Below are 18065 nucleotides of genomic sequence, written 5' to 3'. Positions count from 1 at the left end.
TGGCGCCACTGCATAATACGGCAACTAACCTAAAATGTATAATTTGCTGCCATCGAATCAGCATTAGTTATGGTTTTTTGAACTATTGCAACTGAACAACGAAGATTGAATTGAAGTTAATAAGAAAATGTATTGCATTTTTATTGCATTTTTTTGCGTTTCATTTTTTTATTTTGCTGAATTACTCCGTATTAATAATTGTTGCTGTGTAATGGTGCGTTTAACTGTTTTTAACTTAGAAATACCGTACGCTAACTATTATCATGCAATTTTCGATCTTTTCCAATGTAAAGTCTTCTGTGGCAGCCATGGCATCCGCTCCTTTATGCGCATAATTTGAATTTTTTTTAATGTTATATTTTCCCATATTTATGAGTACTAACACTAATTGCGCGCGGTTAATTGCTTGCATTATTTCCCATAAAATGTTTCAGGTGCCAAAGTAAGTGCCGATATTTATCGTAAAACTTTGATTGGCCTTTAAGTGCTTATCGTCAATAGCTACACTTTTTCGGTTTCCACTGATATATCACTAAATGCCAAATAACTTTCGCAACTACGCGGCTGGACACTTTCAACTATTTTCCATATTATTTCCTGTACTATTTGTTTTTAAGTGAGAGACAGGGTTGCCAGTTTGGGTATTTTACTGATACTGAAATTTTCAGGATTCTATTTTTTAAGTCCGGGATACCGGGGTAGTCCCGAAATTTAAGAAGCGTATTATGTATTACGTTTAAAATATAACAAAGATTTTTTTAATTGAATTACTATTTGTTTTGATAAAAGTGAGGCCCTCCCTCACCTCATTTGAAATGCTATTTTGTTTGGTGTTTCTTTAAAACCGTATAAAACGGAAACGAATAAAGATTTTTTATTTTTGTTTTAAATGTTCTATTGGAGGTTGAATTAGTTTTAAAGGTTTTTTTCGAAGGTTTGGGGCTTTATTGTGAAAAAACGGTACAAAATATTTTATTCGAAGTATTGGCCATCGCTAGCTACAACTTTCGCCCATCTTTCGGGCAATTTCCGGATGCCGTTTCTCCAAAATTCTGGCCGCTGCTTGGCTATCCATGACTCAACCCATATTTTGGTAGCCTCGTACGAGGAGAACCGCTGGTCCGCCAAATCGAGACTCATATGCCGGAACAAATGATAATCGGAGGGAGCTATGTCTGAACTATACGGCGGGTGGGGTAACACTTCCCAGCCAAGCGTTCCAAGGTATTTTTTGACAGGTTGAGCAACATGCGGCCGAGCGTTGTCATGTTGCAAAATAACCTTGTCGTGCCTTTTTACCGTTTCCGGCCGTTTTTCTTTCAATGCCCGGCTTAAACGCATCGATTGCAGTCGGTAACGATCCTCCGTGATTGTTTCGCCCGGTTGGAGCAGCTCAAAATATACGACGCCGACCTGATCCCACCAAATGCAGAGCATGATTTTCTTGCCGTGAATATTCTGCTTGGCCGTCGACGTTGATGCGTGGCCGGGCAAACCCCATGATTTTTTGCGTTTTGGTTATCGTAGTGGATCCATTTTTCGTCGCCAGTCACCACCCGATGCAAAAAACCCTTCCGATTTTGTGCTCGATCAGCAATTCGCACGTAAAAAATCGCCGTTCGACGTCGCGCAGCTTCAACTCGTACGGGACCCAATGTCCTTGCTTTTGGATCATTCCCATCGCTTTTAGACGCTTGCAAACGGTTGATTTATCAACGCCCAATGATTCAGCAAGCTCTTCTTGGGTTTGGCACGAGTCCTCGTTTACCAATTCCCCTAATTCCGCGTCCTCGAACTTTTTGGGCTGGCCAAGACGCTCCTTGTCTTCAGTGTGAAAATCACCACTTTTGAATCGTCGAAACCAGTACTCACATGTTGAAATCGACGGAGTATGGTCTGGGTAGGCCTCCTGCAGCAATTCACGGGCTTGGGCTGTATTTTTTTTCAAATTGAAGCAGAAAAGCAAAGCTTCCCGCAAATTGCGTTTCGACGGCACGAAAGTTGACATACTCGGAGCACGAAAACACTGCGTTGTTTATACTTCAGCGAAATGACAGATACTGATAAACAAAGCCTAGGGATGAGGCTTTGTCATGAATATATATTCAGTATTGCCAACGCGATAAAGTGATAAATAGAGCCATCTGTGTGTCACCTTTAAAACTAATTCAACCTCCATTGATCCATTATTACAAAATGAAAATTTTTTTTTAGCTATACGAGGTGCGGTCAAAAAATTGTTAGCCTTCAAAAATGGTCTTCACATGGACAATGGACACAGATGTAGCCGGTTCTACTGAACCGGTTTTGTTGAACTAAAATTTAAAAGGCGTAGAATTGATGGGGTTACCGTTCGAAGTACCATAATTTGAAAAACAAATTTTTAAGTATTTTTTTCGGACCTTGAAAAGGGGGGACCTTAAAAAGGGGTAAAAAACGGAGTTTCATCTTTGAACGTCCGCCATTCTATCAAATCGTAGTTCACACGATAACGACAAGAACTATTTTGTCTTCTTTATTTCAGATACCCGTGAGTTCCGGAATATGTGTCGCCAGCAACATACCTTTTTTTGGAAGACCGGCCGTAACGAAGAAAAGCCGTTTGGTGTTTCACCGAGATTTAAACCTATGTTCTCTCAGTGAATTCGGAATTGTAGTCACGCCCCAACCCATTCGGCTACGGTGGCCGCCGTATAGTTTTTTTTTCTACGTCTCTATACTTTTTTTTACATTTATTTTAAGGTCTACGCCTTATGGCTGTAGAGTAATAAGTTGCCAGATATATTGGGAGGGCCTGAAATAATTTCGCCATTAAGTACTTCAAATATGTCTTTCTAATAAGTGAACACAAAACAAAAAAAAGATGGGTAAGCGACAATTCGCTGGTATACGGAACAAAGTTACGCGCTCATCAGTCCTTTCCTTCTTTTCTTTTCTGTGTAAATGTTGACCTCATCTATTCGCCACTGCTCTGCTCGCTATCTCTCTGCTCGGCTCACTTGATGAAAAATTTGCACGTGAAAGCAACGAGTATTTTTATAAGTCTATTCTATTCGCCATCTACACCGCTCGCTATCTTTATGCTCGATTAGTTCAACGAAAAATTTGCATGCGAAAGCAATAACAAAGTTATCGAGCAAAGTTAGTCGATAGCGAGTGTGGTTATTCCTCATAAAACTGGTATAACTCAACTTATACAAACAAATGTAATTTTCAGCAGCTCTATGGAACAAAAAAATACATTCAAGTGTGACTTTCTCAGTAATGTTTAGAGACTTTTCGAAAAGATAAAGTGGATTTTGTGCATCAATTCATCACTATGGGTGAGACTTGGGTCTATCACCATGATCCTAATTAAAAAAAAGGAAGGCTAAAGAGTGGTGTGAACATGGTTCTTCGGCTCCGAAACGCGTTCGTGACCAGAAATCGGCCAAGAAGGTGTTAGCATCAGATTTTTGAGATGCAAAAGGACTTTAGTTTGTGAATTACTTGGAAACAATAGATTTTGAATATTATTGTAACTCTTTACCAGGAAAAAATTCGTGAAGAAATTCCTGAGGAAAAAGAACTCTGTCCGTTTTTTCGTTTGCAAACAAAAATCTTTTTTAATCAGGACAATGCACCGTGTCACTAAAGCATTTTGACAATAGCTAAAATCCATGAATTAAAGTTCGAATTGTTGGAGCATAAACCGTATTCACCAGATGTGGCACGTAATTACTTCCATATGTTTCTAGACCTAAAAAAATCAAGCGTCAAATGCTGAGGTGATAACAGCTGCGGAAGTGTATTTCGCAGCTTTTCTAGATTCTCACTTCAGGGATGGAGACTATACTGAATAAAAAAAAAAAAAAGAGGTTGTCTGTAAAGTCGGTTTACTGACGATAGTTTAACGTGATAACGTCATAAGAAAATACTGATTGAACGGTAGCATTTTTCAAAAGAAAATTTTAATTTTATTTGTTTGATAGATATTTTGAATGGATATAGAGAATGAGTTAACATTAACATAACATAATATACTTTAACATAACATAACATAACATAACATAACATAACATAACATAACATAACATAACATAACATAACATAACATAACATAACATAACATAACATAACATAACATAACATAACATAACATAACATAACATAACATAACATAACATAACATAACATAACATAACATAACATAACATAACATAACATAACATAACATAACATAACATAACATAACATAACATAACATAACATAACATAACATAACATAACATAACATAACATAACATAACATAACATAACATAACATAACATAACATAACATAACATAACATAACATAACATAACATAACATAACATAACATAACATAACATAACATAACATAACATAACATAACATAACATAACATAACATAACATAACATAACATAACATAACATAACATAACATAACATAACATAACATAACATAACATAACATAACATAACATAACATAACATAACATAACATAACATAACATAACATAACATAACATAACATAACATAACATAACATAACATAACATAACATAACATAACATAACATAACATAACATAACATAACATAACATAACATAACATAACATAACATAACATAACATAACATAACATAACATAACATAACATAACATAACATAACATAACATAACATAACATAACATAACATAACATAACATAACATAACATAACATAACATAACATAACATAACATAACATAACATAACATATCATTAAGCACTCACCAACAGCTTTCATTTGATACCCATATTGTACATACACGTCCGAAGGTTACCCGGGTCCACGTTTTGACCTATATCTCGAGACCCTATCTACCAATAGGTATTCAAACTATACGGAAATCATCTTCAATACCTACTTAACAATGTGTGTAAGTTTGGTTTAATTCGGTTCAAAGACACGGCGGGTCCACGTTTTGGCATATATTTCGAGACCCTAGTCATCAATAGGTATGAAAATTACCCCGTATTAAAGCACTTATCAACAGCTTTCATTTGATATCCATATTGTACAAACACATTCTAGGGTCCACGTTTTGGTCTCTATCTCGAGACCCTAGTCACGGAGCAGATGGAAATACTCTGAACTAAAGCATTCACCAACAGCTTCCATTTGATACCCATATTGTACATACACATCCGAAGGTTACCCGGGTCCACGTTTTGACCTATATCTCGAGACCCTATCTACCAATAGGTATTCAAACTATACGGAAATCATCTTCAATACCTACTTAACAATGTGTGTAAGTTTGGTTTAATTCGGTGCAAAGACACGGCGGGTCCACGTTTTGGCATATATTTCCAGACCCTAGTCATCAATAGGTATGAAAATTACCCCGTATTAAAGCACTTATCAACAGCTTTCATTTGATACCCATATTGTACATACACATCCGAAGGTTACCCGGGTCCACGTTTTGACCTATATCTCGAGGCCTATTTCCAAAATAAAATATAATCCATGTTACTCGTTATGTAGCTTTCGAATGGTGAAAGAATTTTTAAAATCGGTCCAGTAGTTTTTGAGCCTATTCATTACAACCAAACAAACAAAGTTTTCCTCTTTATAATATTAGTATAGATATGGTAAATATTACCATACATTTTTTCCTTCAGATATAATAAAAAAATAATAATATATTAATAACATTAAAACAACAGGTATTATTAACAAACTTGTTTTTATTTGAAATTCTTCAAGTAAATCAAAATAATAATAATCAATAAGAAGGCATATGCCAATACAAATACGTGAATTTATATATGTACATATGCGCATATACATACATACATATATACGCTCACTTAAGTAGGGGAGAGCAAGATGTCGAACGTTGCCGTTCGTTTGCTTTGTTTGCTTTGTCGTTCCTTCCGCTCTTTCGCTTGCAGTTCATTCAATGCAATGAGCAAGGTAACTACATATGAGCAAGGTAACACTAATATGAGCAAGGTAACACTAATATGAGCAAGGTAACTACATATGAGCAAGGTAACACTAATATGAGCAAGGTAACTACATATGAGCAAGGTAACTACATATGAGCAAGGTAACTACATATGAGCAAGGTAACTACATATGAGCAAGGTAACACTAATATGAGCAAGGTAACACTAATATGAGCAAGGTAACACTAATATGAGCAAGGTAACTACATATGAGCAAGGTAACACTAATATGAGCAAGGTAACTACATATGAGCAAGGTAACTACATATGAGCAAGGTAACACTAATATGAGCAAGGTAACTACATATGAGCAAGGTAACTACATATGAGCAAGGTAACTACATATGAGCAAGGTAACTACATATGAACAGTAATGAGCAAGGTAACACTAATATGAGCAAGGTAACTACATATGAGCAAGGTAACTACATATGAGCAAGGTAACTACATATGAGCAAGATAACACTAATATGAGCAAGGTAACTACATATGAGCAAGGTAACTACATATGAGCAAGGTAACTACATATGAGCAAGGTAACTACATATGAGCAAGGTAACTACATATGAACAGTAATGAGCAAGGTAACACTAATATGAGCAAGGTAACGGCAATGAGCAAGGTAACTACATATGAACAGTAATGAGCAAGGTAACTACATATGAACAGTAATGAGCAAGGTAACGACACATTTTTTCGTGCGTGCAGCCTGTTAAATCGAATTATAAGACGTTATCACGTCAAAAATGTATTTCAAACCATAAAAACTTTTTGAACAACCAGTAGAATGGGAGACAAAGGCCTTTTAAAATCGCTTGATCTACATAGTTTTGACCTTTAGATCATATTTGCTCTATTTCTGAGAAAAGCAGCAAACTACTAACACTTTCTACTGCATTGTGGTGTAAAATTAACTACTTGCTTGTATGGATGAGAGAAGGACCGCGGATTAGGTTAGTTTGAGTTCCAATGGTTTCCACTCCCCATAAGGGGGTAGAGAGTACCACTTAGGCCTGGAGACCCATTTTAATACCACTGGTTTGGGTTCAAGTTCTCCCTTTAATTCCCAGTGTTGTGAAACCACTTCGTCTCTCTAGCAAGCGGACCAGACATGGTTCAAAATTCACTAGACGCGCACACCAGTTCGGTTCTAGCATATTTCTCTGCAGGGTATATGTATGCGTGTTTAATTACTTTAGTATGCGTGCGTGCTTGAAATCCGTATGATGCTGCAAAATGCGTAACCACAAATGGGCACAGCTGGGCGACATGCAATGTAAAGGGGTCTATGGCCATGCGACAGCGATGGCATAAAAACTAATTAGGAAACTAGTTGCTCTCGCTCCAATTGAATGCAATACAAGAGTTTTTAAGTTTACAAATTTTTGTTTTTTCTGTGTTTTTGTAATGTGCTAACAACATATTCAACAACTGTGCAGTATACATACATACATACATATGTATGTCTGTATGGACTTGCTTGAGTTTTATGGCACCTTAACAACTGCGAGCAATCCACATGAAAATGAAAGTTGACGCCAAAGGAAAGCATTCAAAAAACAAGAGTGAATGAAGCAGAGCAACTAAAAAACATAACAATAACAACAATAATAACAATAACCAAAGAAAATATTAACCATTTTGCACAATCATCCAAGCGAACAGATCACTTGTCGTTAGTTGGCCTGTCCGTAGCGGCCCTGTGACGCTGCCGCTCTCGTTTAGTATCAAACTGTGTTGGGTCAATACTCGACTAAGAGTTCGAAGTTTGTATGCAACTCGTGTTCGTTGGATATGTTCAAGTATTCAGCTACACACACACATGTATATAAGGACTTGTTGTACAAATAAACACACAAATGACGCTATAGGTTATGAAGTGAATGCAGTGCAGCTGTGGTGAAGCGCCGGTCTCTTGAAGTAGAAGAAGATGATGATGAAAAACATACAAAGATTATCGCAATGACAAAACATATTCATAAATGTCAAAACGCAGTCAAGCAGAGAGGCACTAGAAGGCAGCGAATGCAGATCGTTTAAAGTGGGCGGCCAGATGGAAGAGCGGCTGGAACGAACAGACCGTCACAGCAGGTGGGGCCGGTGCTGATGGTTCAATTATTAGTTTGTCTTTTATTGTTGTTATTTCTCATTGTTTTTTTTTTTCATTTTTTCATTTGTCTTATCATTATTTATTAAAATGCACTTTTCCGTGCTTGTGGTCATGGTTGGTGCCGGCAGCGCTGATTTATTGCCGAAATTTGTTTGCTAATAAAAAATGTTTTTATGTTACAATCTTCTGAGATTTTTCTGTTCATTTTTATTGACTGCATTTGTTCAATCGGTTTGTAGCACAATTGGTTTTGCGTTATGAAAAAGTAATTTGTGTAAAATGGATGCATATAGCCAATAATTTCAAGAAATCACCGATTATCCGTTTCAGATAATTCCAACTTGCAGCAGATAAAAATTAAAACCAGGTGAAGCTTCAGGTCTCGTGATGCAGTAAACTTTTATGTGCCGAATATTTTAAATGCTTGCCAAACTCAATTTAATTGTAAAGTATTTTTTGGCTAATAAATGCAGATATACGGTTCTTTTCAGCCAACTTTAGGTAGAAGAATAATCCTCAGATTTTATACCTACTGTGAAGAGCTTAACAGAGTGCATAAGGTTTTGTTTTTAATATTTATAATATTTTTCTAATATTTTTTTTTAATATTCTTCATTCTTTAACCAAAACCACAAAAGTCAAACCTTCAAAAAATTTACATTTAAATTTTTAACTTTTAGTTCAGAAATTAGTTGTGAGCAGTTTTATATCCCATTGAATTTTGGTATAATAAAGTGCAAGTTTTGAGATAATTTTTTTTAAATAATTTTTCGTATTAGTTGTGTGCAGTTTTATATCCCATTGAATTTTGGTATAATAAAGTGCAAGTTTTAAGATAATTTTTTTTTTTAATTTTTTTTAAATAATTTTTCGTCTGGTGACGGCTCTTGTGGGCCTTTTTATATATAGCAAAATTGTTTGGCCTTGCGCATTTTATTCAACAAGAAAGACATGTCTACATGGCATTAGGCTCAAGAAGCCGCCATAAAAAAAAATTATTAAGAATTGAAGAGATTTTTCAGACGTTTGAATCTTGCATTTATTTAACTGGAATTCTCTGAGCCGAAAATTTTGTAAAAATTCAAATTAAAAGTTCCAAATTTAGAAGATAATTTTTGGCATTTTTCTATATTAAATTTTCCCTAGTTTTTTACAATTTTTAAAACGAGTTTGTATTAAATTGTGCGTCAAAAACTCAATGGTACGAAAATTTTAGAAATGTTGGAAAACCGTTCCGGTAATAATACTCTAAATCGGAATCTAGGATCGGAAGTTTATCGAGGATGACGAATGTAGTGGCAGGACATTCACATCGAAAACTGATGAAAACATGAAAAGTAGAGAAGGAACAGTTAACAGTTAATAAATAACCGAATTAGTCCAAACGATCATTCATCAAACACATCATTACTAGAGACGCGACCTGATTTTATGAGTACGACAGGCAATCCAGGCATCAGGCGAGTGAGTGGAAAACTCCGAATGAACTAAGCACAAAAAAATGGTATTGTTTACCACGAATTTTCGGCAGAAGATCAGATATTTAATAGGAGACTAATATTTGGGAGTTATGAGACTTGACGTTAAGCAATTCAACTAAGAAGTAAGGATTTGTGGGAAAATAACTCGTGAATTTCGCACTATGAATTCGTGACCAAGAACGATATGAATACTAGTCATTTAACAGCCATCAAATTCACTTGATATGGCTCCCTGCAATTTTTTTCTGTTTGATTGAGTCCAAGAACCAGCACGGGGATCGCATTTTAATACCCGAGTAAAGTAATGAAAAAATCGCAGACGGCTCTGCGGGCTATACCGAAAAGAGAGCACAAATGCTTCGAGAGCTGGATAAAACGCTCGCTTAAGTGTGTTGCAGTTGAAGGGGAGCACTTTGAAGGGGATAATATCACAGGCTCTCAAATTTCCGTCCTAACATATCCTAACTCAGAAGCTTGGACGATGGCAATATCCGATGAGGCGTGACTTGGAGTGTTTGAGAGAAAGAGTCTGCTAAAGATTTTTGGACCTTGGCGAAAGAACAATGAGCTTAATTAGCTTTAGGACATTAGCTGGGTCATATCATCCGAATGGATGCAAATGATCCGGCTTTGAAAATATTCCATGCGGTAACAACTGGTGGGAGCAGAGGAAGAGGAAGGCCTCCTCTGCGTTGGAAAGATCAGGTGGAGAATGACTTGGCTTCACTTGGTGTGTCCAACTGGCGTCGGTTAGCACGAGAACACGAGAAAGAAACGAATGGGTGCACTTTGTTGAACTCGTCCAGAATCGCGTTAATTAAGAAGAAGAATATCATTTTGTGGAATGAACTTTTATTTAGAATTTTCTGAATAAATTCCGGGAACTTTGTGATCAAGATCATATGCACCACAATTCACATACAATACTTGTAGGTGAGAGGCTAAAATGCATTATTCTTTGAGCATTCTCTCTATATAACAAATGTCGTGCATGTGTTATGTGGAGAAAATGCACAACACCGTCAGTGGAAAAAATTATAAAAAAACAACGGAATTAACTTGCAATTTCAAATTTGTCTTTTATTATGCTAAAATTTAATGAGTTGTAAAATTGAATACGAACATTTCTTTTAGAAATTGTAATTAATAACTGAGGAATTTTGAAACTTCCTCTACGTGCTACCTTTACAGAGTTTTAAAACAGTTTCGAGTCCTGGTCATAATTGAGGCTCTGATATTCATTAAATAAACAATTCTAACTGCCATGAAAAAGCTCCTCATAAAAAATATTTGCCGTTCGGAGTTGGCTTGAAACTGTAGGTCCCTCCATTTGTGGAACAACATCAAGACGCACACCACAAATAGGAGGAGGAGCTCGGCCAAACACCCAAAAAGGGTATACGCGCCAATTATATATATATTATTGTATATATATAACGTGCAGGTGAAATAGAACAGCATGAAAAGTACTGTATGTATGCACTTTTTTTTTAGTTTCACATTAGGTGTTGCGCGACAAACTCGCTTGCCTGGGTTTTCATTCTATTTTTCTGTGGAAGGCAGTAGGTTGTCAACTTGGATGATGTTCAATTTGAATCTTTTTCACCACCTCTGGGTCTACCACGAGGTAGCATTCTGGGTCGACTGGTTCTTGATTTTCGTTTGCCAACGTTCTATTGTACGCCGCCGATCTGAAGATTTATTCAGTCGCTTAGAATGCTGCATAACTCTAATCCGAACTAGATGAATTGCTTATACATATATTCATGATGCCTGAGATCACATCTTTCTTTAATTATTAAATATTTCTTTTTCAAAATTACGTAGTTTATTAAAAACCCAGTACAGTTTGTCTGGAGGAATTTAAGGATCGTCGCGTTATCTTTGAAATTAAATTTTCATTCATAAGTCATATTCATTTTGTCATTTCAAAGGCTTACGCTATGCTTGGTTTTGTGCCAGTATGCTGCAATACTCTGGCGTCCTTTCTACCAGTTCCATATTTTTATAGGTTAGAACGACTTACGTTCATTGGGTTTCTCGGATCCTATACCTTTGTATATTGCACGTTTGGTGCTGCTCAATTTTAAATCACTCGGCAAAAGAAGGTCAATATTATCTTCAACTTTTATTTTTTGCATCATGCAAGGAGTTTATGACAGTCAGTCACTTTTAGAAAGAATACATTTTAATGTTTCGTGGAGGTATCTTCGTGCTTTATTGTCTTTCTACGCAAATAATGCTAGAACGAATTAAGCAGGTAATGCACCTATTCGGAGGGCTATTTGTGGATTTTACCCACATCTCAATAGCCTAAAACAATTTTTGTTATTATTCTGATGCACTAATTCAAGTATAATTGTTCATTAGCCGGTAAGAAATTATTGTTTCATAGACTAAATATGCAAATAAATAAATAAAATTATAATTGATTTCAATTTGCCACTAAACACAGTAATTTGTTTACATTTTTGTGTTCACTAGCAGCTTTTTTCTTTCGATCCTCTGTTCCTTTGTCTCCTTTGTTTATATTAAACTAACGTAACTTTTAATTTTTGCTTACAAACAAGGTGGATTTATTATAGGTAACAGCATTCACCCAGCTGAATTTTTCGCCGTAGGTATGGCTTACGTCTAAATGATATGCTTTGTTTGTATGTATTGGTATGTTTACATTCGTATGTTTACATTTGCGATTGTACGTTGACGTGATGCTTGGACCAAACGCAACAACAAATACATGTAGGGTTTTACTTATATGTGGTTGCTGTCACCTATAATAAATTCGCCTTGCTTACAAATCTTCACGATATTTACATTCTCTTATACTTTCACATATCTCAACTACATTCACGTCGCGGCAAATTTACAGTCCTTCTAAATTTTTTCATACTCAAAAATAGAAAATTATAGTAATATTTACTCACTTTCTGTGTGCACAACTGGACTCGCTGCTGTGTGCTTAGTACCGCTGCTACCACCCGACGAAGCACCCGAGAATGAACTGAATTTGGCGAATGGATGCACAGCTCCGCCAGTCGAATAGCCATGTGAATTGATCTGTGCCGAATTGATGATCGCTTTGCCAACATCGGTGACCTTATCGCCAGATGAAGCAACTAAATTGCCGCTGGCACTCAACGCATAGCCGCTGCCCTTAATCAGTTGGCCCTTGAGCGCTGTCACACCACCGGTGATTGCCTTTACCGCCTGGAAAATGGTGTTGAGCACTGATTTCTTAAACGACCACGGATTATATTCAACTGAATTGCCCTGAAAATTTGAATGTTGAAAGACAGAAAAAAATGTTAGGGGAATATTTTTTTTTGGAAATAGTAGCTGAATTTGTGGCAAATACATGAACAGTTTCGTATGACTTGTAGCCATCGCCACCACTGGCGCTACTGCCGCCCGAACTGCCTGAAGCTATGGAAGCCGAAGCCTGACCGATGCTCGAAAGCAGACCAGATTTCAGATGTGTGACATAATCGAAACTGCCGGAGCGTTTTTGTATTTGTGATTCCCCATCAGAGGCGGCGTGATCACTGTCGGGCAATTCGACGTCTTCCAGTGATATGGATTTGTCGTCACTCTGTGCGGGATAGCTGTGAGCGAGTAGGGGAAGTGTGAGCAGCAAAATGTAGAAGAGCTGGAAAGAGAGAGAAATCATGTGAGGTAAATCAGTGTTGCAGCATTGCATAAATTTAATGTTTGTTTTGTAATATACAGTTATTCTACTTGCAGGAAAATACATCAGTAAAAAATATTGACAAGTGGCACAAAGCTGCTACTTAATGGCATTTTTAAGAGTGCGCTTGTTTATGTCACCATTTTAAGCTAAACGCGACGCATGCGCAACTTTTTTTGCTGTTTTTTGCGTATATGAAGTGGAAATGTGAATTACATCACTGCCGGTAAACTGCAAGAAGGCGGTGCGCGAAGAGACTGGGCGTATCTCCAGCGTGTAACCAACGAATTGCAATTGTCAATAGCTTTTTTATAGCTGCAGTTATATGCAAGTGAATTATTTATGCCGTGGCATGCCACGTACCAGCGCTGCATTCCTAATGGCTTTCTTTAGAGACATTTAAAAAACATAATAATAATCATAAAAACAAGCCAAAATTATTGCATGCATTCCTAATAAGTAGCAATTAAGATGCCGTGTCCCCAATTGAATTTTCCATTTTAATGCCTTTTTTTAGTTTTTATTGCTTTATTAGGTTTTTTAAAATATTTCATAGCTACTTGATGATATTTAATTTTGGTAATCGCTGGTTACACTTGAGTACTTGCCTCAAACTTTTACTACTTTTTGCTACTTTTTTTGTTTTATCTACAAAGTCGATCGTACGACCCAATTTCACGCTCGATTTAACCAAAAATTTGCAATGCACTTAACAACCTAACGAATTTAACCTCGGTTTTGTTTTTGTTCCATCGCTAAAATATGTGATCACTATAACCGTATCTTGCAAGATTTTCTAATTACTGCAGATGCTTTAATTTCAGTATTTTTGGTTAGTAAATTGAAAGCTGCATAAAATTTCGTGGATGCTTGAGTGCAAAAATCGAAATACTTATGCTTTAACACTCCGTTGGACACCTTTTTTAAAACCTTCTGTTGGGCATCTGGATCTGGCCATTTGTATGCAAAAAAAATCGTTGAAAATATTTTGATTTGTAAAAAAAGGGATTTTCTTTTTTGTGCTCTTCTTTATTTTGACTCATTTCGAAGAAGGTTTAGGAAAAACAATGGATTTCAAGGAAATTTATGGTAAAAGATGAAACGATATTTATTTGTGGATTCAGCGCCTCCGACAATCTCTCTTCGCTGTGTGTGTATCGGCTCCGGTTGGTTGGTGGACTAGAATATTCCCAGGGATAGTAATTGGTTTGTTGAAAAATGATTTCATAGCCAAAGGAGTAGGGAATTAAGAAATGACGGCTGGATAAGTCGTAAGATTTTTGATGTTTGCAAGGACCAATGTGTTTGGTAAAGGGCTCAAAAAATTTCTGAGCCCTTGCAAAAATAAACAAAGGACCATCAACTTGTTGACCATTTTAATGTGAAATGTGTGACCATTTGATCTATACAATTCACAGACCGAGGTACCTTAGCGAAGGTGTAACTTTTTAAATCCTTTTTTTTCGTCCTGTTTGAGGATCCTTTTTCAAATAATATCTCCGTAAATCGATAGAAAATGCAATTTTAGGAAGCTACCTGGAAGCTCAAGTCGTTAACTATAATAGAAATATGTTAAATTTACGTCCAAAGTCGCAAAGAGTCTGGCCAGACTTGGGTGCTCATCGAAGTGGTAAAAACACGTAAAAAAAGAAAAACCTGCTTAAGAAAACAGAATAAATATTTTAGATTCTAGCGTTTTTATTGCTGCTTGACTGTCCGAGTATATGAAGACTTCATTTGTGGATAATACTCTCGTTTTTATGGTTAAAAAGTAAGAAAGAAAAAATAAAATAATTTAAAATTTTAAATGAAATTATTTTTTTATTCAACATAATCCCTCTCCCACTTCTATACACTTATTTCAAAGGTCCTCCAATATTTTATACTGTAACGAATTCTCCCTAAAACTCTTCCACATCTCTTTGCTGAATTGTTGCCGAGTGCGGCTTTTGCCAAACAGTTTCTTCATATGTTATTCTTCGTACGTGTAAAATATGGAGTACTCATTCATCTAAAAAGCCTGAGGAATTAGCAATTTCATTAATTTCGCGCTTGGTTCTCAAAAAATATCATACATTTCCTTAGTAATTTCTGGTATTTCTGCAGCTTTTGGATGTTTACTATATGGTTTATTTTCCATGCTTATACAAGGCAGTACAATATCAATCATCCTATCGGAAGATTTATAATTTTCGCAATTGGCGTCATACGGCAATAATATTATATTTGCCACTTGTGAGCTGGACAGCTGCAGCATACAAACAGAGAAGCTAAGGAGCGCGTAAATGTCAAACTGAAGATTTCCATCATTCATCAACCAACATTTTTATATTTACTAAAAAAGTTATTCACAAACAAAATTGGATGATTAACCTTCTAAAAGAAAGAAGCCATTCAACGAATCCATGTGAAGTGATCAAATTATTTTTGACATTGTCGTAAATTGTTTTGAAAATTAGTTTTTAGTTTGAGTATAATAAAAAATAAACTGAAACAATTTTGAGACAAAAATTTATAATTTTTAGATTTATTCAATTTTGAAAATTTTAGTATAAAGTTTTTTAAAATGAAATATCTTCTATTCTTTCTAACACTGCAGAATTTTTTTTTTGTTTGTTTTTTAATATTATACCACAAGTCAAAATTTTTGAAACAGTCAGGGAGAACTGAGCAGAATCCCATAATAAAAAACTATTATCCGAATTAATAAAAACTATTACAAATTAATAAATTTTTTCAAAAAATTAATCCCAATTAATAAAAAAATATGACAAAAAAAAATTGTTTCCAAAATTTCAAATTTTTTCACATATTTTGAAACTTTCAGGGAGTACTGAGTATAATCCCAATTAATAAAAGACTATTACAAAAAAATATTTTTTTTATTAATTGGGATTAATTTTTTGAAAAAAAATTATTTTTTTGTAATAGTTTTTTATTAATTCGGATTATACTCAGTTTTTTTTTTTGAAAAATGTTTCTTTAAAAAAAAAAAATTTTTTGTCATAGTTTTTTATTAATTGGGATTCTGCTCAGTACTCCCTGACAGTTTCAAATATTTTGACTTGTGGTATGTTGCGAGCACATTGCTAGCAGAAATAAAATTTTGTGCTACACCTGTTAGCAACAAAATATCAAAATTTGTACTCAACATTCACATAATTTTTTCATATATGCTTAGGTCTGGTTTGTCCTCTGATGTGTAACCTGATCGTCTATTGATATTGAAAAAACGCCCATATTTTTATTTTTGTTATTAATTTCTCTTCATAGTGCTAAAAATATCGCAGAAGCTCGATCAACTGCAAGTACAATTTTAAATTCTTAGCTTAAAAAAAAATTATAAAACGAAATTTCGTTTTACTTGTGCATAGTATAGCAGCATATAGGATGTTGTGTGTAAATCAATTCTCGGAAATGGTAAAAAAGTTTTAAATTTAAATACAAAAAATTATCCAACATTTTTTTATAAAAAAATTATTAAATATATCCAGGGATCCTTATCCATACCTCCATGCAGGATATGTGAATATAAATTTTCAAGTCAATCGGAGAAGATTTCTTCGATAGATAATAATAAAAGTTAAAAATTAAGCAATTTTTTTTTAATTTAATTAGTTTTAAATTAGCTTGAAAAATTCATTAAAAAATTAATTTGCTTAGCTTGAAAAAAATTATTGAAATCCAAGCAATTTTTTAGATAACGAATGAACAATATAAAAAAAGCAAAATAATAACAAAGAAATTTTAACTCGAAAACGTTGTAAATTAAAAGAAAAAAAATCGTCATGTACTCAATTATGACCGAAACTGTAAATCCAATATTATTAATATTACAGATGCCATTATTTTTCTCCCAGCATAAATTAACATACATGAGTAATGCATTAATGAGCGAAATATGCGAAATAAAAAGACGTAAAGTAGCGAATAGGAATCAAAACACATTTAGAAAAAGTCAATGAGTATCCACTTATAATTCGTGCCAGTGTAACAATTTACTAAAAATTCCCAAATTCCACAGCATGTACGAATGCATAAAATCTTTACGGAAATGTACGAAATTTGCTATGCAGTTGTGTCAAATGCCGCTTTGTACCGGCAAAGCAATCGCTAATAATCGAAACGACCTACGCCACTAAGCCAACGTAGTAACGAATACGCAGTGTTGCGGCTACTTGGTAAAGTCACTTAGGCTTGATGTTGTTATGGGAAGGAAACGAAAGTATTGCAACATGGGTGTGTTAACTACCCAAAATAAATAAGTGAAAGTGACACGACGAATGGGCCAACAGACAGAGCAGACACAAAAGTGCGAATACGAAATGAGCGCCTGAATGGATAAACATGTAAATAGACAGACAAATGGAAGAGTAAGCGAGCAGATATACTGCGATTCACTTTATATTATTCAGTTTACTTTTAATATTAAAAAAATATATATATACACATACATTTACGTGCATAAAAAAAGTATAAAGCTAAATCTGATCGCTTTGCATTAGTTTTTGTGTTAATGTCTTAAAATGCAAATAATCAATTAACATTTTCTGTAGGTATTTGCACTTTACATGAGCGTGAAGCCTTGAAAATTGCGAATTGCATTTGTTGAACTCGTTTTAATTGTTAAGATCTGTAACACTTTTTAAAGGCATTGATCTAGTATTCAAATGATTATAGTTAACAGAAAAAAAAAAAAACAAAAAAAAATTAGTTTATTTTAAAAGCATTTTTGGAGCTTATACTCAAATTAACAATTTAGTGACCAATTTGAAGCGCTTCTTT

General features: G+C 34.9%; 1 protein-coding gene across 3 annotated transcripts in view; it reads right to left on the bottom strand.

Annotated features, from left to right (window-relative positions):
* The window catches only part of LOC129236121 (uncharacterized), a 53027-nt gene that overhangs the window by 14186 nt on the left and 20776 nt on the right, over positions 1-18065 (bottom strand). For all 3 annotated transcript variants that reach the window (XM_054870337.1, XM_054870336.1, XM_054870338.1), the window contains exons 2-3: positions 12951-13241; positions 12520-12865 (exon numbers count right to left, since the gene is read on the bottom strand). In XM_054870337.1, the coding sequence (XP_054726312.1) occupies positions 12520-12865; positions 12951-13241 (637 nt within the window). The remainder of the gene's footprint in view (positions 1-12519; positions 12866-12950; positions 13242-18065) is intronic.

The sequence above is a fragment of the Anastrepha obliqua genome, chromosome 1 (assembly GCF_027943255.1).
Source record: "Anastrepha obliqua isolate idAnaObli1 chromosome 1, idAnaObli1_1.0, whole genome shotgun sequence".
In the NCBI taxonomy this organism is placed as follows: domain Eukaryota; kingdom Metazoa; phylum Arthropoda; class Insecta; order Diptera; family Tephritidae; genus Anastrepha; species Anastrepha obliqua.
Note: the sequence above shows the minus strand (reverse complement) of the source record. Positions and strands in the feature narration are given on the sequence as shown.